Source organism: Cyanistes caeruleus, chromosome 9 (assembly GCF_971803275.1).
Source record: "Cyanistes caeruleus chromosome 9, bCyaCae1.hap1.1, whole genome shotgun sequence".
In the NCBI taxonomy this organism is placed as follows: domain Eukaryota; kingdom Metazoa; phylum Chordata; class Aves; order Passeriformes; family Paridae; genus Cyanistes; species Cyanistes caeruleus.
This window is the reverse complement of record NC_141709.1, coordinates 30,168,415-30,191,880: the sequence shown is the minus strand read 5'-3', so window position 1 is coordinate 30,191,880 and position 23,466 is coordinate 30,168,415. Positions and strand designations below refer to the sequence as shown.

Sequence of the window (23,466 nt, the reverse complement as noted above, 5' to 3'; positions counted from 1 at the left end):
TCTTTTCCAGAACTAAACAGTAGATATTTTCTTTCAGCTAACCGTAAACAAAGATCAGAAACTTCTCCACCAGCTGGGCTTCTCCGATGAACAAATCCTTACAGTAAAAACATCAGGAAGTGGGACTCCATCAGGGAGCTCTGCAGATTCCTCAACCAGTTCCAGCAACAGCAGCAGTGTGTTTAGTTCATCCTATGCAATGGAACAGGTAAAATATATGGTAAAATATGACCTGAAGCCTTCCCTCAGATGTTTCCTGAAGCAGGGATAGATGGGGAGAGAGTAGGAGCTCCAGTATGATCTTCCAATCTTTAGTAATCTGGTTTTGCTTTCAAACTGCAATTGAAACAAATCATCTAAATACACAACTGCCTTGTGCATGCAGGTTGGACTTCATAATCTGTACTCTGTCACCTGTGGTAGCCTGCTTGGTGTTTATTCATCTCTCCAGGGTCTTTTAAACAAATAGGACTCATCTGGTTTAATTATGAGACTGTATTTGTTGAGGGTAGAGATTTTCATAATTTCATTGCTAATAAAGATACAGTATAAAAATAAAAGAAGCATCGATTGGCATGTTGAGATCACTCCTGGTCTGCTTTGTATTTTGTTTGTCATAACAGCTGACTTCACAAATTGGCTGTTAAAAGGGAAATGGAATAGTGTAAAAATTTAAATGTTGTCTTAGCCTTGAAAGTAGCTGGGATTTCTGTGGGTCAGGTTGGCATCTGGGCCATTTGCTTCAGTGAAGAACTCTGTTAAATTTACATGTAACAGAGAAAGGAGAAAAAGACCTTTGTATTTCTGCTTAATTCTCAGGAGAAATCCCTCCCTGGAGTGGTCATGGCTCTCGTGTGTAATGTGTTTGATATGCTTTACCAGCTTGCCAACCTGGAGGAGCCAAGGTAAGCAGATTAAATGGTTACTAAATATTAAAGAATTGCTCACAGGACTCAGTTTGAATACTCACTCTACTGTGTGCAGGCATCCACCAGGCCAGTGTGGCTGAGCCCTTGATTTGTGCATGTAACTTCTGATTTCTTTTCAGGATAACACTGCGAGTGAGGAAACTTCTGCTCCTGATTCCCACTGACCCAGCTATTCAGGAGGCTCTTGATCAGCTTGATTCCCTGGGAAGGAAGGTATGGATTAAATAATTGATCAGGGTGAGCTACACAAAGAGGATTTTACTACCAGGTTCCTTAAATTCCTGTCAGATCATTATACACAGAGGGTTTGAAACTGCAGCCAAATAATATTCCTGTAAAGTCAATGTTCATTATTGACTTATTTCAAGCAGCCAAAGGTGAGAGGGTTATTACAGGGGTTGTAAGAATTATATTCCCAATTACAGCAAAACACAGGAGTCTCAAAATATTTCTTCTGTGGCTTTTTCCTCCTAGAAAACACTGCTTTCAGAATCCAGTTCTCAGTCCTCAAAATCCCCATCCTTGTCTTCAAAACACCAACATCAGCCCAGTGCCAGTTCAATATTAGAAAGTCTTTTCAGATCTTTTGCTCCAGGCATGTCCACGTTCAGAGTGCTCTACAATTTAGAGGTAAGAAAACAAATTTGCTTCTTTCTGTGTTTCTAAGCAGTAAGAGTTAAATATTTCAAGGCTTTTTGGGCAGGAGTCCACTGTGACAGGGTCATTATGAAAAAGGCAAATATTGTGACAAAGTCTGCTTTTATGCATGTAGTAAATTTTACACAGAATGAAAGGGACAGAAAGTTCCCTTTCAGAGACTTTACTGAGAAAACAGCCCCTCTTTGTGTGATTTGCAAGGTGGAAGAAGTGTTCTGAAGTAAGTGGAGAGGAGCAAAGAAACAATCAAATTCTTACTGTTTAGATAAAATTCCTGCTGGAATCTCTAGATCTCTGAATATGCAATTTTCAAAAGTGTGTGTATCTGTAAAAAAATATATATTAAAAAAAGTTTGCCCTTAAGAATTAATGGGAGCTATTTTAAGTTGGATTGGTTTTGCTTGATTAAATTTGTCAGAAACTTTGTGCTGTATAAGTCTCCCATTTTCTGTCCAAAGATGAGTGTTTTTACAAAGCATTCAGCTGGGAAGAATTTTCACTATCCAAACGTGCAGGGCTTTTACCAAGATGCCTCTGGCCTGTTTTGGCTGCACAGGTAGAGTGGAACACCTACCCCTAAGCATTCTGCTAAACTCTTTAGCCAAAATGCTGGAATGGATCCTGTGAAGATTTTTCCCTAGAGTTCGGAGAATGGATTTTAAGGATTACAGGAGTTCAGCTGGTGTTGTTGGTAGGACACAGTAACCAGCACACTGAAAGCTGGACACTTTAGTTCTACTTGCAGGTCCCACTTTATCCATGACAAATGTGATTTGAACAAGTTGAGGCTGGAGGACCAATTGCCAACTGCTTCCAGAACATTAAACAAAATTATTCTCTTCCCTTCATGGTGTGTGCCAAGATTAGTGTAGGAATTTTCTCGTGGCTGCTTCCCTTTAGGTTTCCACAGTCTAATGTTAGCTCTTCATCTTCCTACACTGTCATCACACTCCTGCCTTAGGATTCCCCCTTTCCTGTGCAGCTGGAGTGAAAGATATTTGATTGTGTCTTCAGAATTTGTTAACAAGTTCTACAACTCAAAGCAAATGGTTTAGGGTGTCTTGTTGAACTGACAGGTTATATTGCAGTAGGATGGGACAGCTGCTTCTGTGCCAGAGAAAATAATAAAGGCAAGTAATAAATTGCTTGCTTTTCTGGCAAGGGATGAGAAGTAATAAATTGGATTAGATGTGTAGATTATATGAGTGGACTTTTTCCTCAGTGCCAGTCAAGCCAATTGGAAGATGGTTTCTGTCAGGAAAAGGAATATGTGCTCTTTTATCCCCTCAGCTGGTGATCTGGTGAAAAGATGGGAACCAGTCCTAGCAGCTTTCTGAAAAAAATGTGCAGAGGAAATTTGCAGAACATGTGAAAGAGATCAAAACTGAATGTTGCAGATGTCCAGGGGGTGATAAGATTTCATGCCTAGAATTCTGTAAAACATTCTTCTGATCTGTGAACCTGGAAGGGATGTATTTTGTTTGCAGCACTGTTGGCTGTACCTGCCAAGGAGACTTTTCAAGGGAATTTTGGGATTTTGGGAGGGGCCAGGGTTTGTTTGTTTGGTGGTTTTGGGGTTTTGCAGGGGTTTTTTGGTGGGTTTGTTTGGGTTTTGGGGATTTTTTTTATGTCAAGTGAAACAGATTATAAACATAAATGAGAAGTGACCCACAGAGACCACAGACTTCCTTCTGGCCACTTTTCTGAGTGTATTTGCACTCTGAAGTTCAGTGCTGATTTAAAACAAGAGAGATGATAGAGTGGTGATATTCATAAGGCCTCTAGAATCACCTGAGCCATCTTTTACAAAGAAACACCAGAATAATAGTAGTGCAATTATATTTCAGAAGGTGTGAATCAATAAGTAAGCCATCTGTAGGGTGCTTTATGGCATACTGTGAACTGAAAATCCAGAACCAAGAAGAATTTGGGCTCCTAAGAAGCACCAAGTGAACCAGAAGATGACACTCCATATACTTCATCTGTTCCCTTAAATGTAAACTGCAGTGAGAGCAAAATGCCCTTTGGTTCAGAATAAACGTCTGTAGTTGCCACAGTTGTCCTAAATATTTGAGATTTATTGAATATATGAGATTTCTCTTACTGGCTACAGTTTTGTGTAAGTGTATTATTAATTGCTTCATTTGTAGTGGACTTTTTGCTGTTTCACCTTCACACTTCAGCAGGTGAAGAACACTGAGAGGGGTGGTAGTTTACATCTGCTTATTCATTTATTTATTTATTGTAGGTGCTGAGCTCCAAGCTGATGCCAACTGCAGATGATGAAATGGCAAGAAACTGTGCCAAGTCTTTCTGTGAAAACTTCCTCAGAGCAGGAGGTTTGAGGTTAGGTTTCAAAACCTTGACTCAATTTGTAGCACTTCATTTAGTTAGCAGTTGTGTGTGGTTTCCTATTTCCACACTGAAGCACACTAATACACCTGTCAGCTTTTTTTTCAGAGAAAAAAATCCACCCAAGGCTGTTTTACCACTGCCAGTAGCTTTCATATTTAACAGAGTACATGTTGTTAAACCTCAAAATCAAGTTAGGCACAAATAAGCTTGTGAAATGTAGCTTGTACTAAAGTAGTTCATATTTGGATAGTTTCCTGACATTTAAGTGTTTCAATTCAAATTTGCAAGTGTGTACATTGCACTCTGCTGTGTAGACACCGGTGGACATTTTAAGCAGTCAAAGTATAGTCATGCAGTGGGAGCCAAATTAAATTTGTACTTATGGTCTTGAAAATTCACACTCTTCAGATAAGAGTTGAGGCACAGTTTTGAGTGGTTTGGAAGACCTGATAATATTGATTGTATGAGATTTATCAAGTATACTTTGCTCTTAGTAATTACATCCATGACACACCTCTGCCCGAGAGATCCTGAAGCATTTTCCAGCAGGAGCAGGAAGCTTCCATCTGTAGATATAAAAGGGGAAAATGAGAACGTTGGCCTCCAAAGAAGTGAATTTGAACTGGGGCTCAGCTGAGTGAATAGGTGGAAGGAAAGATAGAGACAAATTAACTGCAGCTCTCCTAATGTGAAACATTTCCTAATGGAGTCTGTCTTATCGATTTGTTTTTAAGTTTGGTGGTGAATGTGATGCAGAGAGATTCCATCCCATCAGAGGTGGACTATGAAACAAGACAAGGAGTCTATTCCATCTGCCTGCAGCTTGCAAGGTACATAATTGCTTCTCCTTCAAGAAAGTGCTGCTTCCTTGGCTTTTAGCTTTTAATATTTAAGATTAATTGGTACTTTGAGTTCCGTTTCTTTCACTCTGCGAGCATTCAAATCCAAGCCTGATGTTTTTACTCTGTGAATTAGGTTCTTGCTGGTTGGCCAAACAATGCCCACGCTGCTGGATGAGGATTTCATTAAGGATGGGGTGGAAGCTCTGTCCTCGCGGCCCTTCCGCAACGTGAGCCGGCAGGCGAGCAGGCAGATGTCCATCTGTGGAACTCCTGAGAAGTCCTCCTACCGCCAGCTCTCCGTGTCTGACAGATCCTCCATCAGGGTAGAAGAAATCATCCCAGCTGCAAGAGTTGCCATACAGGTAAGGAAGTGTTTGATGGTTTTAACGTAGCAGTGTCATCTCCAATGACAGCTCTGAGATTTTTAATCAATCTGTCTTTCATACAGGCTTTTGCCTTGGCTCCATTTAAAAGCCTCTGAAAATCTTGACCATCAGTGTTTCTTCCACTCTTGATCTCATAAATTATTTTGGCACTACAAAGGGAAGCAGTATCCCAAAAGTGCTTGCAAGAAATAGATGTACACAGGAATCTTACTTGTGGTTTATCCTCGGTCACACTTAACTCTTAAGATCTTATTCTTGTTAATTTCCTGTGAATTGAAAGGAGAATGTTCCTGCTTGAACTTGTGGCTTTAGAATCCATGATACTTTAAATTAAAAAGACTAGGACAAGCTTTTTCCAAATAGCTCATTAAAAATTAAATTTGCTTGATGGTACTGTGGAGAAAAAGGAAATATTTTATTTTCATTACTTTAAAAAAATGTTGTTTGAAAACCCATTGAGTCCAGTTGAAAGAAGCTTCATAGTCCATGTGACAAGTGTGCTGTGTTAGGTTGTTGGGCAGTGCTTCCCAAATGGACTGAATGATTGAAATCACCATGTCTGCCTCCAGATAGGTGACAAGGGTATGTATCCTCGTGGAGAATTAAAAAATTAATTGCTTCTCCTAAGACAGCAATACCAATCTCTCATTGGGAGCAAAGACTCTTGAATCCTTGAACCTGTGTAGAGAAGAGAGGGGAAAACAAATGTATATGTCAATTAGACACGATCCAGAAAATACATTCCTCTGATCCCTGTGATTAACAGAGATTGTTGAATATCACACAAGTAACTGCTGTTTCTTGTTCCTCCAGACCATGGAGGTGAACGATTTCACCTCCACAGTGGCTTGTTTCATGCGCCTCTCGTGGGCTGCAGCTGCAGGACGCCTGGACCTCGTGGGAAGCAGTCAGCCCATCAAAGAGAGCAACACTCTCTTCCCTGCTGGGATTAGAAACAGACTTAGCAGCTCAGGTGGGTTAAATGTGTCTCTAAACCAATCTAAAAGCATTTGGTTTAATCTTAACTGAACACTTTAGGAGCTTGAAACTGAATTCATTGGATGCTCATCCTCTTGGATCTCCTCCAGCTTGGGACATTATATAATTAAATTACAAAAAATCTGATCAAATTTATGTACATTCATCAGGCATTCAGAGAAGCTTTTCAATTGCAGAGAACTAACAAAAAGCTGAAAACATCTGAGTAAAATTTAATAAATTACAGCACTTGTTGTTTTTTGGTTTTTTTTTAATGCAGGAAGTAACTGCAGCTCGGGAAGTGAAGGGGAGCCCACGGCACTGCACGCTGGGATCTGTGTGAGGCAGCAGTCTGTGTCCACCAAAGATGCTCTCATTGCTGGGGAAGCCTTGTCTCTCTTAGTAACCTGCCTTCAGCTACGTAGTCAGCAGCTAGGTATGGAAAAAAATTGGATTATTCACTACTTGGAGTATAAGCCAGGTGGGAGGAGGCTTTTGGATACAGTAAACTTAAAAACAAAATAATGAGAAATTTGTAGGTTTGTTAGCTGAGACAGCTCAAGCTAAAAACACATTTCATTTAAAATTACAGGGATTTTTTTTTTTTCCAGAGCTGAAATAAGGCATGTAGTGCTATGCCTTGGTTGGAAATGTTTTGGGAAAGCTGACTTACTGCCAGAATATAAATATTTGCACTGCCTTTGAAGTCTGTAATTTTGTGAGTGCTTGCAAATCTGTTTGCATAGCTCCTGTTTAGTACTTGAGTCTTTGTGTACAGGAAGTGTAAGTACTGGTGGTGCAGGAAGGCAAGGAAAATGCTGTTTTATCATGGTGGCAGCCCCTGGTGAGAGAAGGAGATCAAGAAATAGCCTTTACTGCTTTTCTGTATTGATGTCCTCTAGGCCCTGTGGTATTTTAATGCAAGACTGTAACTGACTTATTTTAAAATATTATTTTTAATAAGATAACCTGGTACTTTTCTGTTCCAGGATCTTTTTACAATTTGCCTTGTGTTGCTGATTTCATCATTGATATTCTGCTTGGATCACCAAGTGCTGAGGTGAGGGTCTTCCTCTGAAAACTTTCTAAATTCTCCTTCTGAAAGATAATTAAGATAGTTTTGATAATTTCATATGGTCTGAACATAAAATTGTTCATTGCAGGTATTCCCACTGATTATTATTTGAATAAATAAACTTTGTATAATTGTTAGTAATTCCAGTATCTGGTGATGGGTTGATAGAAAATGCTGTAGTATTACACTTTCTAGGCTTGTTTCATCCATGAGATGCACAGGACTGTGCTGTGACTAGTCTAAAGAATATAGTCTCATTTTGGTGACACAAATTCTGTAAAATTAGTACTTTAGGGAAAGTTTCAAACAACTTTGGGTAAAATTTAATAAATACTTCGGAACATTGATTCCAAGTGTCAGAACCCTCCTAAAAGTCATTCTTTTTGATTTAAGATTATCATGGATATTCTAAAATCTATTGACTTTTATGCTTACTTAATTTCATGATACATGATTTATCATCTATTTTGCATGAAGTCATTGCATCTTTCCCCTTTATCTGTATTTATTATTTGTGTTTATCAGAGGTTTTCACTCAGGGATGAACAGGGTTTGTTAAATTTCTAAAAACCCTGGTTGGTGGGTGCAGAGCTGGTTTGCACCATTGCATTGTCCATTTTTCCTGTTAGATTTCTAACATAACAGGAGTGTGGGGATTTCTGCAACCTTTGAGTAGCTGCTGGTGTTTGACAATGTCAATGTCACTGTTCCAGATTCGTCGCGTTGCCTGTGACCAGTTGTACACCCTTAGCCAGACAGACACATCAGCTCACCCAGATGTTCAAAAGCCAAACCAGTTCCTCCTGAGCGTTGTTCTTGGGGCCCAGCTGCCTCTTTGGTCACCAACCAGCATCATGAGAGGAATCAACCAGAGGTAAGTCACATGTGTGTTTATTGAGGGAGCAAATCTGACACGTTCTGAAATGAGCAGCACTGTGGGAGCTCTGAGGAAAAAGAGATTAGCACTTGGCAAGTGTTGGAAGTAGATATCCTGCAGTTTCTAAAGGAGTAAGTGAGAAGCTAAAGCATGTTGTTGTTTTATTGTCCACTGGTAACTAACTAGAATTGCTAGGAGGTGAGGGAAGAAATGAGGATTAAAGATGATTCCTAACGTTCAGAAGTAGCTGTTGGGAAGGAATGTTTTTTTAAAGCTGCAGTATGAAGAGGCACACCTAGATGGTTGTGCTGCTTTGGGTTAGATGGACAGAGCACACAGACTTTAAAGACAACTGGTTAGAGAAAAGCTTATGATTTTAATTTTACCTTTCCTCTGTGTATATCTCTTTCAGACTTTTGTCCCAGTGTACAGAATATTTTGACCTGAGATGTCAATTACTGGATGACCTGACATGTAAGTATGTGCAGACACCTGATTCAGTCATTCTGATGGCAGCATCCAAGCTTTTCTTCCTCCTGTAGAAAAGATGTAGAATTGCCTGCAGAAAGGGGTTTTACACCTTGAACTCAGAGTGACCTGCCAGTGTCCTGTGCTAGTGCCTGGCATGGTCTGTTCTTGGCATTGGGTAGCTGCAGGGCAGCTCATTCCTTCTGGAAAGTGGCCTGAATTCCTTGGTGGAAGGTTTACTCGATACACATGGGGGCAGAACTAGATCATTACCAAACGGTTTAAAATACTTTGTATTTATATTCTACATTTCCAAAGCTGCTAATTTTTACTGACTTCCTGGTTTGTTTTTTTTTCCTTGCAGCATCAGAAATGGAGCAGCTGAAGATAAGCCCAGCTGCCATGTTAGAGGATGAGATCACTTGGCTGGACAATTTCGAACCCAACCGCACAGCAGAGTGTGAGACTAGTGAGGCTGATAACATCCTGTTAGCAGGACACTTGAGGCTCATCAAGACTCTCCTTTCACTCTGTGGGGCAGAGAAGGAAATGGTTGGTGAGTATTCCTCTTTAAATTGACCAGACTGGTGTGAGTTCTGCATTGACACATGACTAGACAGTCATGTGAAGACATCAGGAGAAGTGATACCGAGCTATAAGGACTGATTCTGGCAGTGCCTTTAATATTTGCCAAAACATTTGTTGTTGTGGTGCTATGAAGTGATTTTGTTTTCATAAAACACCTTTTTGGCATTTGCAGTGATAATGTGAGTATTTAACAGTAGATGTGGATTGCTGTGTTTCAGGTTCATCTTTGATTAAGCCATTGTTGGATGATTTCCTGTTCCGAGCATCCAGGATTATTCTGAACAGCCATTCCCCAGCAGGCAGTGCTGCAATCAGTCAGCAAGACTTCCATCCAAAGTAAAAATTCTTTTTCTTTTTTTTTTTAATGTTGAGTTTTGTCTTGAATGTCATGAATGCAAATGTCAGTATTAAATCTTACAGACAGTAGGATTTAATACCAGTAGTGAAGCATTTCTCCATTTTCTACACTTCCTACACAAATGCCCAAATAGCATTTTATGTTTTTGTGTGGTCCAATATCCTTGTGTTTCTCTACTTCAAAGTCTGGGCTTTGTTAGATCAATGATGAACTTCAAGCACAACCAAGTGCTGATTTCATGAGTCCAAAGAATATTCCTTTAGCTCGTTACTGCTTAGGGTGTTGGCTAAATTGGAGCATGAGCAGGAAATTAAATTCCCAAGCTCCTTGTAAAGGAGAATCTCAAAAGTACCACTACTTTCTTTTTCCCTTCTCCCTACCAATTTTTTAAAAATCTAACACCAAGCACCTTGCACCTGAGAAAGCTGATACAGCCTAGAATAGATCAACTGGAGGAAAAAGAGGGGAGTTTCTCCTCCCTGTCACAGCTGTTATGGCCATACAGTGTCTGAAGGGGTAAATTAGCTCATGTGGAGTTCTGACCTAATGCAGCTGGGTTGCACTGAGTAGTTGGTGTTAGATCATGCAGATCCTCACTGCCTTTCCACAAACCCAAAAGAAGGTTCCAGTGGCATTTAACAGCCCTGAAATGAATGAGACTTGATCCATTTCAGTGTTCTGCTCCAGCTTTGCTCCATTGCAGTTCATCCCAAGTTTGCTCTTTTGTTTACCTAAAGTAAACAAAGCCTTTTCTTTGGACTTCAGAAGAAAGGGCTGCTGTATTGAATGACCACTGAGAAGAGCTGAGTTGGGAAGGTGTTGTCTGGTCTAGCTCTTCCCAAGCTTCCCTCCCTGTAAAAAAAGTCATTTTGTCTCCATTAGTGTTATATGGTGGAGAGTATCTGTCTGTTTGTCCTCAGACATGCAACCAATTCTGTCTTCTTTTAGAGCTCCTCCTTTTCCTTGCTCCTGAATGTTAGTAAGTGTATCCATGTCCGTGAAGAAGGCTTGTTTAAAGGGGTATTCCTCTTGCCACTCTTCTCACTGGATTATTCCCCATTCTCCTACCCCAAGAAAGAAAAAAAAAAAAAAAATAGCACTCTGCAGTCCCTCAGGAGTGTTTAATCACTCCAAGTGTTCTTTAGAACATTGTTGCTTGTTCTGAGTAATACAGCTTTCTGGAATTAGAAATCATTGAGTCATCTAGCCAGTAGATCTGAGGTGTGGTTTTCTTTCCAGGTGCAGTACAGCAGACAGCAGATTAGCTGCTTATGAAGTGCTGGTAATGCTGGCTGATAGCTCACCCTCCAATCTCCAGCTTATTACAAAGGAGCTGCTTTCTATGCACCACCAGTGTGACCCTGCACTCACCAAGGAGTTTGATGTAAGCAAGAAGCCTTTTTTTTTTTTTAATCTGTTTTAGCATGGTTTGGAGTGCTGTACATGGTTTACTTGTTGATTCATTCATGAGATTTCCATGGTCTTCAATTTAAAATGATACAATGCAGCTAAGGGTAAATGCAAATATATTTGATCTTCCTCAGAAGCAGATACTTCAGTGTGTTATTATCTGAGTAAGGAAGAAATATTTCCTCAATGTCACAAATTTTATTATTACATTTTAGGTCATTTTCAACAGTGTTGTACAATGTGTTAAATATTTAAATGATTGCATACGGTCGTCTTGCAGTTTTTCAGAATTTATATCCCTGGCTCCCCATTAAATTGTTATTAACAGCTCATATATGAGGGGGAGTGGTTTTAAACTGAAAGAAAGTAGTTTTAGGTGACATATTGGGAAGAAACACTTCTCTGTGAGGGTGGTGAGGGCCTGGCACAGGTTACCCAGAGAAGCTGTGTCTGCCCCATCCTTGGAAGTGTCCAAGGTCGGACTGGACAGAGCTTGGAACAACCTGGGATAGTGGAAGCTGTCCTTGCCCATGACAGGGGGTGGAGCTGGATTAAGGTCCCCTCCAACTCAAACCATTCTGTGATTCCACAATATAAAGGTGATTATAAAAGCCATAGAATGTTGTTGGAGCCTCGTGTTTTTTATAAGTTGTTGAGACAAAAAATGTATTTGTCATTCTAGTACCTTCCACCAGTGGACAGTCGCTCCATTTCTGGATTTGTGGGACTGAAGAATGGTGGTGCTACTTGTTACATGAATGCTGTTTTCCAGCAGCTCTATATGCAGCCTGGTCTCCCAGAGGTAATTAGTTCAGCATCCAGTGAAGTCCTCTTTTTGGAATTACTTTCACTTGAACCACTTCATCCTAGCACCATTTGTAAATAAATTGTAAAATAAAAAGGCAACTGTGTATGTATGAATATGCACAATAAATACACGAATTTTAAGTTGTAGTGCTGTGTGCCATTACATCTTACAGTAATGATTTTTTCCAAAAACCAATTTAATAAGGTCATTTATTTCCTTCCAGGCCTTGCTTTCCATTGATGATGATACAGACAATCCTGATGACAATGTGTTCTATCAAGTTCAATCTCTTTTTGGTCATTTGATGGAAAGCAAGCTACAGTATTATGTACCTGAGAACTTTTGGAAGGTATTGCATCTTTTTGTTTAGAATCTATAGTTTTTCTGCTTAAAAAGTAATCATTTATTCAGCCTTTTCTAATTGCAGGATTTATGAAGTTCTAATTCAAAAAATCAAAACATGTTGAAATAACCAATTTATATAAAAATTACTTTTCTTAGCGATATATGTATGAAACAATCAACTTTAACATAAAAATATATTTATATTTCATATAGATTTTCAAGATGTGGAATAAGGAACTTTATGTTAGAGAGCAACAGGATGCTTATGAATTCTTCACCAGTCTTATAGATCAAATGGATGAATACCTCAAGGTAAAAACCTCAGCAATTTCTTTTCTGGTTCATATGCATATCCTTGGTACCTTTTTTCTCTTTTTGCTTTGATCATTAGAAAAGAAGGTAGAGAGCCATTTGGCTTATTTTATAATCTGCACAGTATTCAGGAGTTTAAAATTCCTACTGATTTCTTGGTCCTCCACCCTGCAATATATCCAACTGATGTCTAACTTTACATCTCCAACAGAAAATAGGAAGAGATCAAATATTTAAGAATACTTTTCAAGGAATCTTCTCTGATCAGAAGATCTGCAAGGACTGTCCTCACAGGTAATGTCACATTTAGTGCATCAGTTACCAAGTTATGTGCTCCCAGAATATTAAAATATGTAGGACAAAGTACTAGAAAGTAGATAAAAGCCCCTGTGAGCATCACAGGTTTGATAGCTGCAGGGCAAATGCAGTATTCTTTCTGAAACATATGTTTTGTTCCTGCCAGCTGGGTAAGTCCTAATATGTTTTTCTTCTTGAATTTAGGTATGAGCGTGAGGAAGCCTTCATGGCTCTCAACCTTGGTGTGACTTCATGTCAAAGCTTGGAAATATCACTGGATCAGTTTGTTAGAGGAGAGGTTCTGGAAGGAAGCAATGCCTACTACTGTGAAAAGTGTGAAGAAAAGGTATTGATCCTTAATTTTTGTGAAAGAAGATTCATGTGCAGTTTGATGCTTTCTAAGCATTACATGGTCATGGGAACCATGCTTAGAATGCTGCTCACTCTTGCTGCATTGAAGACCAAAGGTTCAATGCCTGTAACTCATGTTGTAAACTAAAAATTCAGAGGGATGGCAGGATGGTAAAGTTTTGTGTAAGACGCTGAGATGTATCGCAGTCATCCTATGGACACCCTGCTTCCCATGGCTGGATTTGCCCTGTGAATCTCTAGAAGGATGCTGCAGATTGCCTGGGGTATCAGATAGAGGTGATAATCTTGTTTCTTTTCAAGAGAACTACAGTGAAGCGTACCTGCATTAAGGTCTTACCGAGCCTGCTGGTGATTCACCTGATGAGATTTGGCTTTGACTGGGAGAGCGGCCGTTCTATTAAATACGATGAACAAATAAGGGTAAGAAAACTTTTCTTTATGGAGCCTTCCCCAGCTACTTTGTGTAGTGGACTCTCATTCTTCCTGTTCATTTTTCTTTCTTTTCCCCACGTTTTGATGCAGGGATTTTGAGTATGTGGTACACTAGTAACATGGTAGTGCTACAGAAAATAAGTGGTTTTCCTTAGAGCTTTCCTTGTTTGCAGCATTCTCAGGGTCCTTTCAGAAAGCAAGACAAAATACCTCCTTAAAGTGAGTTTATTATCTAACATCTGTGGAATAAGCATAAGAAGTTGAAGTTCCATATTTTCCTTTGGTGTTCCCAGTGCGGGAAGTATTGATACCATTCTCATAAAATTACACAAAGAGTGTACGCACTGCAATGTCTTAATTAATCCAAAATATCTCTTCAAACAGTTTCCCTGGATGCTGAACATGGAACCTTACACTGTGTCAGGGATGGCTCGTCAGGACTCGTCCTCAGAAGTGGGGGAAAACGGCAGGAACACAGACCAGGGAGGAGGAGGCTCCCCGAGGAAGAAAGTGGCCCCAACAGAAAACTACGAGCTCGTTGGTGTGATTGTCCACAGTGGCCAGGCTCATGCAGGGCACTACTACTCCTTCATCAAGGACAGGAGGTAACGGGCAAGAAGGTTCGTGGGGGAGGTTTGAGAGCTGTCTAAAGGCTTCTTCTTCTGGGAAGGTGAATGGAGCCATCCAGAGCTCTACTGGAAACACACTTCCCTTTCTCAACACCTGTCATGAGGCAATGACACAGGGATATGGGACATCATAGAGTAAAATTCCCATTAATTCTTATGCACCTTGTATTGCAGTTTGAGGGCTTCCTATGATACAGAGTTGTAAGTGACGTGCTTCTCATAGTTTTAATCAAGGTTACTTTTTAAAATGCTACTTTGACATGGATTGAACTAAGCTTTCTTCTTACTGTCGAAACAAATACCAGTTCAGGCTTGTTGCTTCTGGGCCATTCAGGGTAGTTTGTTTTTTACTGAGACAATCAAGTAACTTTGTTTCTTTTGTGTTTCTGTTGTGTTTTGATCACAGAGGATGTGGAAAAGGAAAGTGGTACAAATTTAATGACACCGTTGTTGAAGAATTTGATTTGACTGATGAAACCCTGGAATATGAATGTTTTGGTGGAGAGTATAGACCTAAAGTCTACGATCAATGTAAGCAGAAGACTGATTTTACAGTAGCTTCATATTTCATACTGATTTCAGTAGCAGTAGAACTTAGTCCATTATAGGCACTTTAAGTTACTTGGGCTAATAATCCTTCTGAAGCATTGTTTCCCTAAAGCCTTCCCTTTACTGAAGGACAGAACAGCTTGTGTATGGCCTAATATCAATTGAGCCATATTCACTGTTACCCAGCACTTTGCAGACTTAATAGCAGAGACTGAAAAGCAAAATGGCACCTTGTTAATATAGTTTAAAAAAAAAAACCAGCGAAACATAAAACACCCCTTATTTTAGGCTAGTGAGAATGACTTCATAGAACACTGTGTGCCATCATAGTGTTGAACTTTTCAATCCTTTAAGGAATTTATTCCAAATACCTTTCCAATATTCACCTGTTTCATAATTCAGACAGTTTTAATCAAGGGCACAGATTGATGTTTTGATCTGATAGGCTTACACCACTACCATTCACATTACTGGTACCCCCAGTTTTGCTTCCATATGGGAATGGGAAAGGTACTAACCCTTCAAGGGCCTTCATGGACTGCCTGTTTTCCCCACAGCAAACCCCTACCCCGACGTGCGCCGGCGCTACTGGAATGCCTACATGCTGTTCTACCAGAGAGTGTCCGACCAGAACTCTCCTGTCCTACCAAAGAAAAGCCGAGTCAGTGTCGTGAGGCAGGAAGCTGAGGACCTCTCCTTGTGAGTTCCTCTTGTATCCATAAAGGTTTCTCTCATATTGATACCTAGAATTCTCTCCACAGCTAAAAGTTGTATATTTCCTGTCCAGCAAAGCAATGTATTCGCCCTTCCGTTGATTGGGGTTGGTTTTTAAGCTGCTTGTTTGCTACTGCTATTGCAACAAGTTCCAGCTGACTGACAGCCTGCTGTCATCAAAATTGCCTTAAGATCACCCTGGCTGCACTGGTATTTTATACCTAAACTGTAGCTTTGTTGTAGGATTTCTTTATTCACCTTCAGCTTGTTTATATTTCAGATCTGCTCCCTCTTCACCAGAAATTTCACCCCAATCATCACCTCGACCTCACAGGCCCAACAGTGACCGTCTCTCCATCTTGACTAAACTGGTTCGAAAAGGAGAAAAAAAGGGACTCTTTGTAGAGAAAATGCCTGTGAGGATTTATCAGGTAGAGCACCCTGAAAGTGGCAACTAAATTCTGCCCCTGTAAAATTTGATCACACAATGAAAGAAACACAGTAACTTTTAAAGGTTACCTTGAAGTAATTACCTTGTAGTAAAACTAGAAACGAGTTCTGGATTCTGACATAAAGTTACTAAACAGCTGTTTAGTGATACGTTATTGTCAGTTTTGCTGTACCTTCTCACAAAATTTGCCCACCAATTCTTTGCTTTGAAGAAACTGCAGGCAGATGAATCAAACATGAGATCTGGCAGCAGTCAGCATGCAGGCAGGGAGAAACAACAGCAGAGAAGGTGCTTCATTTGGAGTACACTTGAGGAGTAATGGAGATGATGGCAAATTACAGTGATCCTCAAGTTCTTGAGTTCACAAGAATGTAGAAAGAGGAGGAGCAGTGAAGAGAGCTTGCATCACACACACAGGGAGAATAAACTGCAGGCTCTCTCTGGCCCTCCACATGGGCTGTTTCAGGGCATTAACAGTCACTTTGGGCATTCTTGTATCTGGGATTATATTATTACAATGAACAGAACTTTGCTCCAATTTATTGAGAGTCTTTCAACAAAATCTCATTTGAAAAAAGAAGGGCTTGGCATTTAAATACCTTATTGTGGCTACAGCTTGTAATTACACCAGGTCTCCTTGCTGTCTGCATCTAAATTTTTAGGCAAGCCTTTCTGGTTTGAGAGGTGTTCTCTTGGCTTCTTCATTAAAAACAAGTGAAAAATAGAACTTACCTGCAATTTCTTCCTTTTCTCCCTTAATGGCCAAATGATTAAGTCCCTCATCTGTTGTTTTATAATATCTTTGTAAGAAAATCACTGGTTTTATACCAAATCTTCTCCTGTATGTATTTTTCCCTCTGCTGAAGTTGTGATTCAGAAGGAAACAGAGTAAGTTTGACACTGATTTTTAAACACCACGCATTTACATAAAAGATGAAGTTGTTGTTAGAGAAATGTATTTTGACAACATTTTTAACTTTTTTTTGCCTTCTTTTATAGATGGTGAGAGATGAAAACTTGAAATTTATGAAGAACAGAGATGTATACAGTAGTGACTACTTCAGTTTTGTTCTGTCATTAGCATCCCTGAATGCTGTAAGTATCTGGATTTTAATCTTGGAGTGTTCAAAGTATGTTGGGAAAAATGGCCACAAAAGCTATTTGGGTCAAACCAAGAAAACTGGAAGAGAAGAGTTGACATGATTTTGCTTTTCCACACAAGCTATTCCTTGTCTCCAGTAATTTTTGATGCTGATGACAACATCTGTCTCAAAGCAAGCTCCAGCCTCCTTTTCTAGTAGTGGGAAAAACATTTTGCCCCAGTAAAATTTATTTAATAAACCATACATTTTGTAATGATGCAAACTGAGCTCTAGAGGGACAGAAATCCCTCTCCATATGGAACGTCCAAAAGTTGGTGTTAGTTGCCTCAGAGCTGATAGAGTTTTAATTGGTAATATTTTCTTAATTAAGTTTTTCTAAATGGAGTCATAAAGAAACAGAATTTATTAAATGTTTAAAATCCACAGATCTAGTTGGCCTTACAGCAAGTTTGCTCCTGTTTTAGCATATTTATATAGTAGCACAGTCAGCACTGGAGAGTGACTTAGCACAGAAAAATGCTGTGGTTTGTTTTTTCCAAGTGAAGCAAATAACTTGGATAGAACACATTGATGTGTTTAAGAGACAGCATGTGTGCTGTAGGCATCCTTCTGCTCTGGAGTAAATTTGATATTTCTTTCAGACTAAGGTAAAGCATCCCTATTATCCCTGCATGGCAAAGGTGAGCTTACAGCTGGCAGTCCAATTCCTCTTCCAAACTTATCTCCGAACCAAGAAGAAACTCAGGTAAGGCAAACAAGAAACACGGTTTAGTTTTGAGAGGTGTTTTTTCCTCCTGGATTACTGATAGTTGTCCCTGTTTTGTTGAAGGGCTGATACAGAAGAATGGATTGCCACCATAGATGCACTGCTCTCCAAAAGCATTGATGCTTGTCAGTGGTTGGTTGAGTATTTCGTTGGGCCAGAGGGCCGGGAGCTTGTAAAGTAAGTCCTGGTAATTCTGTCTGGGGTGTTTTGTGTCTCATGTGTGGATAAAGCTTTCTCTTAACATCATCTGGACTATACTGATGTATTCCCAAAGAGTTGACTGTGCACATTATTTAAACAGACACTTTAGATAATGACTTTGAGTTCTATTTCTAGTATTTTCTCTGAGAATGTTGAAAATCAAATTAGATAGCGCAGTGTGCATGGAGGAGAATGCAGGAGATTAATACAGTGAAGGGACTTGGAATGTGTTTTAAGTTTGTGTGGTCAGCCCTACAAGTGGTGGGAAAGGAGAACATGGTGAAAATGTTTGGGGTAAGGTAAGTTAAATACTTACCTGACAAAGATCACAGATAGACTGGAACATCTTCCTGTTGCCAAGCTAAGGATCAGCTAATAGGTGCTTTGAAAACAAATTAATGGAGATCTGACATGCTGAAAGAAGTGTGTCAGTGTAAAGAAAATGGTATCTTTAAATTTGCATTGAAAAACAGCATCCTATGAGAGCTATGAATGGAGTAATAGGAATATTATAGGCCTCACTACAAGCAGGAGTGTGTGAATGTTAAAGTTTACTCACAGAGGTACAATACAAAATGTACCTGGACTGTTAAAATAATAAATACTAAACACCACATTGAATCATAGCAGCTGTGTGTACATGTTGATTCCAGTTCTTTTTGCAGCTTCACCTTTTCTCTTCCAGGACTTTCCTCCTGGAATGCAGCGTGAGGGAGGTGCGAGTTGCTGTGGCCACTATCCTTGAAAAAACCCTCGACAGTGCCTTGCTTTATCAGGAGAAGGTCAGTGAGTGTCACCCCCTCTCCAAGCATCTCCTGGTTGTAGCTCTTCTTTTCTAGAATAGTTTAATGCTCATCTCTTCCTGCCCAGGAGGGATTTGAAACACTTTGGGTTTTTAAGCAGTAGACAGCTCTTTACGTTCAAATTTTTTTTTTGTTTTCACAGTTAAAAACTCTACATCAGTTACTGGAGGTGCTACTTGCTCTACTGGATAAAGATGTACCTGAAAACTGTAAAAACTGTGCTCAGTACTTTTTGCTATTCAATAACTTTGTACAGAAGGTAAGAAAACATTGTTTTCTCATGGCTATTTAAATTCTAAAAGGCAGTGATAAAGCAGATAGTGATCCTTATTCATAGAAGGGTTTGCAGCACAGTGAAACTCTGAACTTGTATTAGGAGTAATCAGGTTTGTTTTGTTTTTTAAATAAATGGCTTTGAATAATGGATTAGGATAACATCACACAAAAATGTACCAGCAAAGTATACCAATGGAAGATGTCATTTCCAGTGTCTGAATTTTGATTGTCTGTTTTGAAGGGTTATATGGGGTTAAAAAAAAATAAAAATACAAAGATAGATACAGATATAGATCTAAATCAAGCATTCAGGATTTTTATTTCATGGGGAGCAGAATATTAGCAGAATATAGAAATATTTCTCTACTCTTTTTGCCTTTTTTTCTTGTAAGACATTTATTGTGCATCTGCTGATTCTGCTCTGGTTTGTGTAATGTGCTGTAAAGACAGCTCTTCAGCAGTTTATCTTATTGATCTGTGTTGGGATATTATGGGGGTTTTAGAGTGGGAAGTGCAGGTTTCAACTTGTGCATTTTACATCTGTTCTCTTGAGCAGTAATTCTTCACCTGGACAGGAAGGTAATTTGTTGGTTTTGTCTTCACAGCAGGGAATAAGGGCCAGCAGCCTTCTCCTCAGACACTCTGCCCTGAGGCACATGGTCAACTTTCTCCTTGGCCCCAACCGGCAGAGCAATCAGGTACAGTTGTGTTGTGCTGTACTTTGGCCATCCCCATGTCTCTGATGATGTTTAAATTATTAATAAATACTTTTCTTGTGGTAGAATAGACAAATCCTTCAGTTGTTCTATAAACCTCATGCAAGTGTGAGCCCACCTATGTGTAATTAGCATGTGGCAGAAGTGAGCAGGATCTTTTTGATAATAATAAAATTTTTACCCACTCCAAAGTATTATACCATGGTGGTGGAGTGTAAAAATATTATTTTGGCTTAACCAAGTGGATTAAATAAATGAAAGTTAATTAAATCTGTCTTTGGCTCAAGCAGAACCGCAGGTGGAGTTCAGCACAGGCACGTGAGTTTGGATATCTTCACAACACTGTAGCACTACTTGTCTTGCACTCTGACGTCTCCTCACAAAGAAATGTTGGTAAGAATTGTGTTTTTGTCCTTTGGTGACCTGACATTTCAGTTACATTGGCTGGGAGGAACTTAATTTTAGTGAGGAAAATACAGTCGTTTTGAATTTAAGGCAGAAATTATTAATACAAGTTTGATTACTTCTGATTTTCCTGTAAATGTATTGAGAGGCTGTGGCAAACAGTACTTTGGGGGGATGGAAATCTTGATACTAACAGTTTTGTACCTTCCTCACTTCCCCATATGCCTAAAAGGTCTTTCCTCATGTGAGTGAATTGAGCTGTGTTGTTGGCTGAACAGATTCACAGGCTGTATTTTGTTTAGACTTGTCCTGTCTTTTGCTAATCTAAAGGAGGGTATTTAGACTAAGCTACTGAATAACAAACAATTAAACACTCCCCTAGTTACTTCTTACAAGAGGCAGAAATATCCAAATAAAGATAATAAAGGAATAAGTTAAAATCTTGAGTTTCCTGAAGGAAGAACTTGACATTGTCATTTAAAAGAATAGCTTAATTTCTCTCTGAGGTTGAAAGCAGTCAAAAATCAGAAGATAACAGGAGAATTATAAATATTTTGGATATGATAAATGTGCAAGAGTGATTGGGAGCAAAACTAAAGCTCAAAGTTGATAGTCTGTGGACATTTTGCTTTGACCTTCCTGCAGTTCTTTTGTCTGCTGTGACTAAAACAAGTGACACTTCAGTGTGCAAGAGATTTGTTACTTGGAGTGGTAGCACACAAGCTATAAACTAGTTGAGATGAGTGTCATGAGGGATTTCATGGTGCCAAATGAGCAGCAGTGTCTTCAAGGTGTGTTAGAACAAACTAATCTATGAGTGGATTGTTTTTGTATTTGCTGTTATAGCTCCTGGTCTCTTTAAGCAGCGTCCACCTCTCAGCATCACCACTTCAGGGCCACTTCTGGCGCTCCATGAAGAAGTGGAAGCCTTGCTATTCCTGTCTGAGGGAAAACCCTACTTAATGGAGGTATCTGTTCTAAATTCTGCCCTGCTTGAACCTAAAAACTCACCTGATGCATTCCTTTGACATATCCTTTCATGAAAAACACTGATTATCCAAAAGCAGTGGCTATTATGAGCCTAAACAAGAAGGCACCTTTAGTTTCTTGACCTCTTCATATTCTAGTATATCCCTAAACTTTGGGTTTTAAGCACATTTTGCAAGGGCTTATGCAGCTTTTTGCCATGTCAAATGCAGGTGCTAAATTGAGTTGATCTGACATAATGGACAATGCTTGACCAGGCTCTTGGAGGTGGCCATCAGGAGCTGAAGGAATGCTGTGAGGGCAGGGGTTCAGCCTCCTGGGCCATGCAAGCTCTGGGGGAAAAAGGGGCTGCATCCTTCCTGGGAAGGACAAACATTGTGTTACAGACGTATTTTGGGGAAGGCAGCCGTGTGCTGTGTGTGTGATGGGTGTGCTCTGCCCGCAGGTGATGCACGCGCTGCGGGAGCTCACGGGGTCGCTGTCGGTGCTCATCGAGATGGTGGTGTACTGCTGCTTCTGCAATGAGCACTTCTCCTTCACTGTGCTGCACTTCATCAAGGTACACACAAAACCAGGACACTCCTGTCCCATAAGTGTTTCTCACAGGCTTTGGTCATCCTGTGTCTTGTGCGTTGTAACAGCACCACAGAACAGTCAGTACAGTTTTGTTGGATTTGGAGAGGAGGTGGGGTTTAGGTTTTCTTAGGCATTTACAGTTTAAATTAATTAATTTTTAAAAAGCTGTAAAGCTGTCTTGAAATTCTTTGCTTCATCAGCGTATTTTGCTAAGTCACTTTGTTTCTTACACGCAGACTCAGCTGGAAACTGCTCCTCCTCATGAACTGAAAAACATATTCCAGTTACTCCATGAGATCCTGGTAGGTGAAGGGTAAAGACTTGTACAGTATAGATTTTGTATTGATGTGTAACAAAAAATGTCGGGACTGCATTGGTAATTCAACATCCACACATATTTTAATCCATCATCCTGAAGTTTTATTAACTCCTGAATTTCTCTCTTGATAATCCAGTGACATGTGAAACTTCACAGTCTTTCTTGTTCTGCATGTGGGGGTGGGTAAAACCATTCCATAGAGTAGATGCATCATCACACACAACTTACCTATGTTGATATTTTTCTTTCCTAACAGGTTATTGAAGACCCATTACAAGTGGAGCGCATTAAGTTTGCCTTTGAAACTGAAAATGGATTAATAGGCAAGTAAGCCAGTGGGTGAACACTCCTGTCTCCTACTGACCCTGATGGAGCTAGTGGTTCACTCCATCTCCTGGTTCCTAATCCTCCTAAACTGTTCTACTTCTTAGGGAAAAAAACTTGACACATTTCATTTGGCCACTGTCGCTCCAAAAATGCTCTAAGAAAATCCAAATTAAGCATTGGAATGTTATAGTGACAGCAAACTAGAAAGGAATGGATCTGGGGAAAAGAGCTAACTTATTTAAATAAGGGGCAGATCAGGGTGTATGTGTAATGGGGGAGGGGGAAGAAAAGTACCTTTGATTACCATAATAGAGGAGCTGTTTGAATCCTGTAACCTTGAAATTATTTTTTCATTTCTTAACATTTCTCAAGAAACTGCCAGACTTTTTGTTTTGTCAGCATCCTAATTACCATAAAAGAAAATGGTTCAGCACAGCAGGATGCTTGCCCTGCTAGCTGCAGTAGAGCCTTGCAGTGGGACAGGTGGCTCCCACCTGTTGCTGCTCATACAGAGTGTTGTGTTTCCATCACATACAGAACTTCACTGAAGTGAGGTTAGTGAAGCATTCAAAAGCAACAGAAAAATCCCAGAAGTAAAGAGAGCTTATTTCATGTGCATCAGGAGGAGCAGCTTTGGTGTGTAAATGAAATGTGGGGTAACACAGAGAGCCCCTCTGATGGGTTAGAGCAGCTCTTTCATGGCTGTTTGGGTGAGGAGCTGCTTCAGACTGTGGCTTTCACCTTCAGTTAGTTTGGATCTTGATTTAGTGAGAAGGAATATTTAGCTTTGTTCTTTGTTTCTCTCATCAGTGCTCTCCCCTGTTTAGTAGTCTCCATGTATGGCTGATGGCAGAGAAGGAAATGTGCAGTGTAAGAGAATAGCTAAGTGATTATTTTAATTTCTGGATAAATTGGTCCCAGTTGGACCAATTCTGTGCTGTAACTTGGGCAATACATGACCTTTTTTCCTCTGCTGAGGAGAAGTGCAAGTGTTCAATTGGATTTTTATGTTGAAGGTTTTGAGAACTGCCCTGAGGTTTGGGAGTGAAAGTTGTAGTTTTACCTTGAAGTTTCCTCACAACAGCATTGAACAGCATCCCTCACATTGACTAGTTTTAATCCAGGAAAGGGAAATCAGCAAATAATAGGTTTTGG

At 39.8% G+C, this 23,466-nt stretch overlaps 1 protein-coding gene across 3 annotated transcripts in view; it reads left to right on the top strand.

Moving 5' to 3' along the window:
• Positions 1 to 23,466, top strand: part of USP24 (ubiquitin specific peptidase 24) — a 61,015-nt gene that overhangs the window by 31,957 nt on the left and 5,592 nt on the right. For all 3 annotated transcript variants that reach the window (XM_086842543.1, XM_086842542.1, XM_086842541.1), the window contains 36 exons: positions 38 to 208; positions 820 to 905; positions 1,049 to 1,142; positions 1,404 to 1,559; positions 3,835 to 3,932; positions 4,676 to 4,771; positions 4,917 to 5,145; positions 5,983 to 6,142; positions 6,428 to 6,583; positions 7,137 to 7,207; positions 7,936 to 8,096; positions 8,512 to 8,573; positions 8,932 to 9,123; positions 9,374 to 9,491; positions 10,753 to 10,897; positions 11,606 to 11,725; positions 11,955 to 12,080; positions 12,290 to 12,388; positions 12,600 to 12,682; positions 12,890 to 13,031; positions 13,358 to 13,477; positions 13,874 to 14,094; positions 14,525 to 14,649; positions 15,225 to 15,366; positions 15,662 to 15,812; positions 16,832 to 16,927; positions 17,577 to 17,680; positions 17,765 to 17,878; positions 18,588 to 18,684; positions 18,848 to 18,964; positions 19,587 to 19,679; positions 19,988 to 20,090; positions 20,949 to 21,070; positions 21,535 to 21,648; positions 21,902 to 21,967; positions 22,241 to 22,307. In XM_086842543.1, coding sequence (XP_086698669.1) covers positions 38 to 208; positions 820 to 905; positions 1,049 to 1,142; positions 1,404 to 1,559; positions 3,835 to 3,932; positions 4,676 to 4,771; positions 4,917 to 5,145; positions 5,983 to 6,142; positions 6,428 to 6,583; positions 7,137 to 7,207; positions 7,936 to 8,096; positions 8,512 to 8,573; positions 8,932 to 9,123; positions 9,374 to 9,491; positions 10,753 to 10,897; positions 11,606 to 11,725; positions 11,955 to 12,080; positions 12,290 to 12,388; positions 12,600 to 12,682; positions 12,890 to 13,031; positions 13,358 to 13,477; positions 13,874 to 14,094; positions 14,525 to 14,649; positions 15,225 to 15,366; positions 15,662 to 15,812; positions 16,832 to 16,927; positions 17,577 to 17,680; positions 17,765 to 17,878; positions 18,588 to 18,684; positions 18,848 to 18,964; positions 19,587 to 19,679; positions 19,988 to 20,090; positions 20,949 to 21,070; positions 21,535 to 21,648; positions 21,902 to 21,967; positions 22,241 to 22,307 — 4,417 coding nt within the window. The remainder of the gene's footprint in view (positions 1 to 37; positions 209 to 819; positions 906 to 1,048; positions 1,143 to 1,403; positions 1,560 to 3,834; positions 3,933 to 4,675; positions 4,772 to 4,916; positions 5,146 to 5,982; positions 6,143 to 6,427; positions 6,584 to 7,136; positions 7,208 to 7,935; positions 8,097 to 8,511; positions 8,574 to 8,931; positions 9,124 to 9,373; positions 9,492 to 10,752; positions 10,898 to 11,605; positions 11,726 to 11,954; positions 12,081 to 12,289; positions 12,389 to 12,599; positions 12,683 to 12,889; positions 13,032 to 13,357; positions 13,478 to 13,873; positions 14,095 to 14,524; positions 14,650 to 15,224; positions 15,367 to 15,661; positions 15,813 to 16,831; positions 16,928 to 17,576; positions 17,681 to 17,764; positions 17,879 to 18,587; positions 18,685 to 18,847; positions 18,965 to 19,586; positions 19,680 to 19,987; positions 20,091 to 20,948; positions 21,071 to 21,534; positions 21,649 to 21,901; positions 21,968 to 22,240; positions 22,308 to 23,466) is intronic.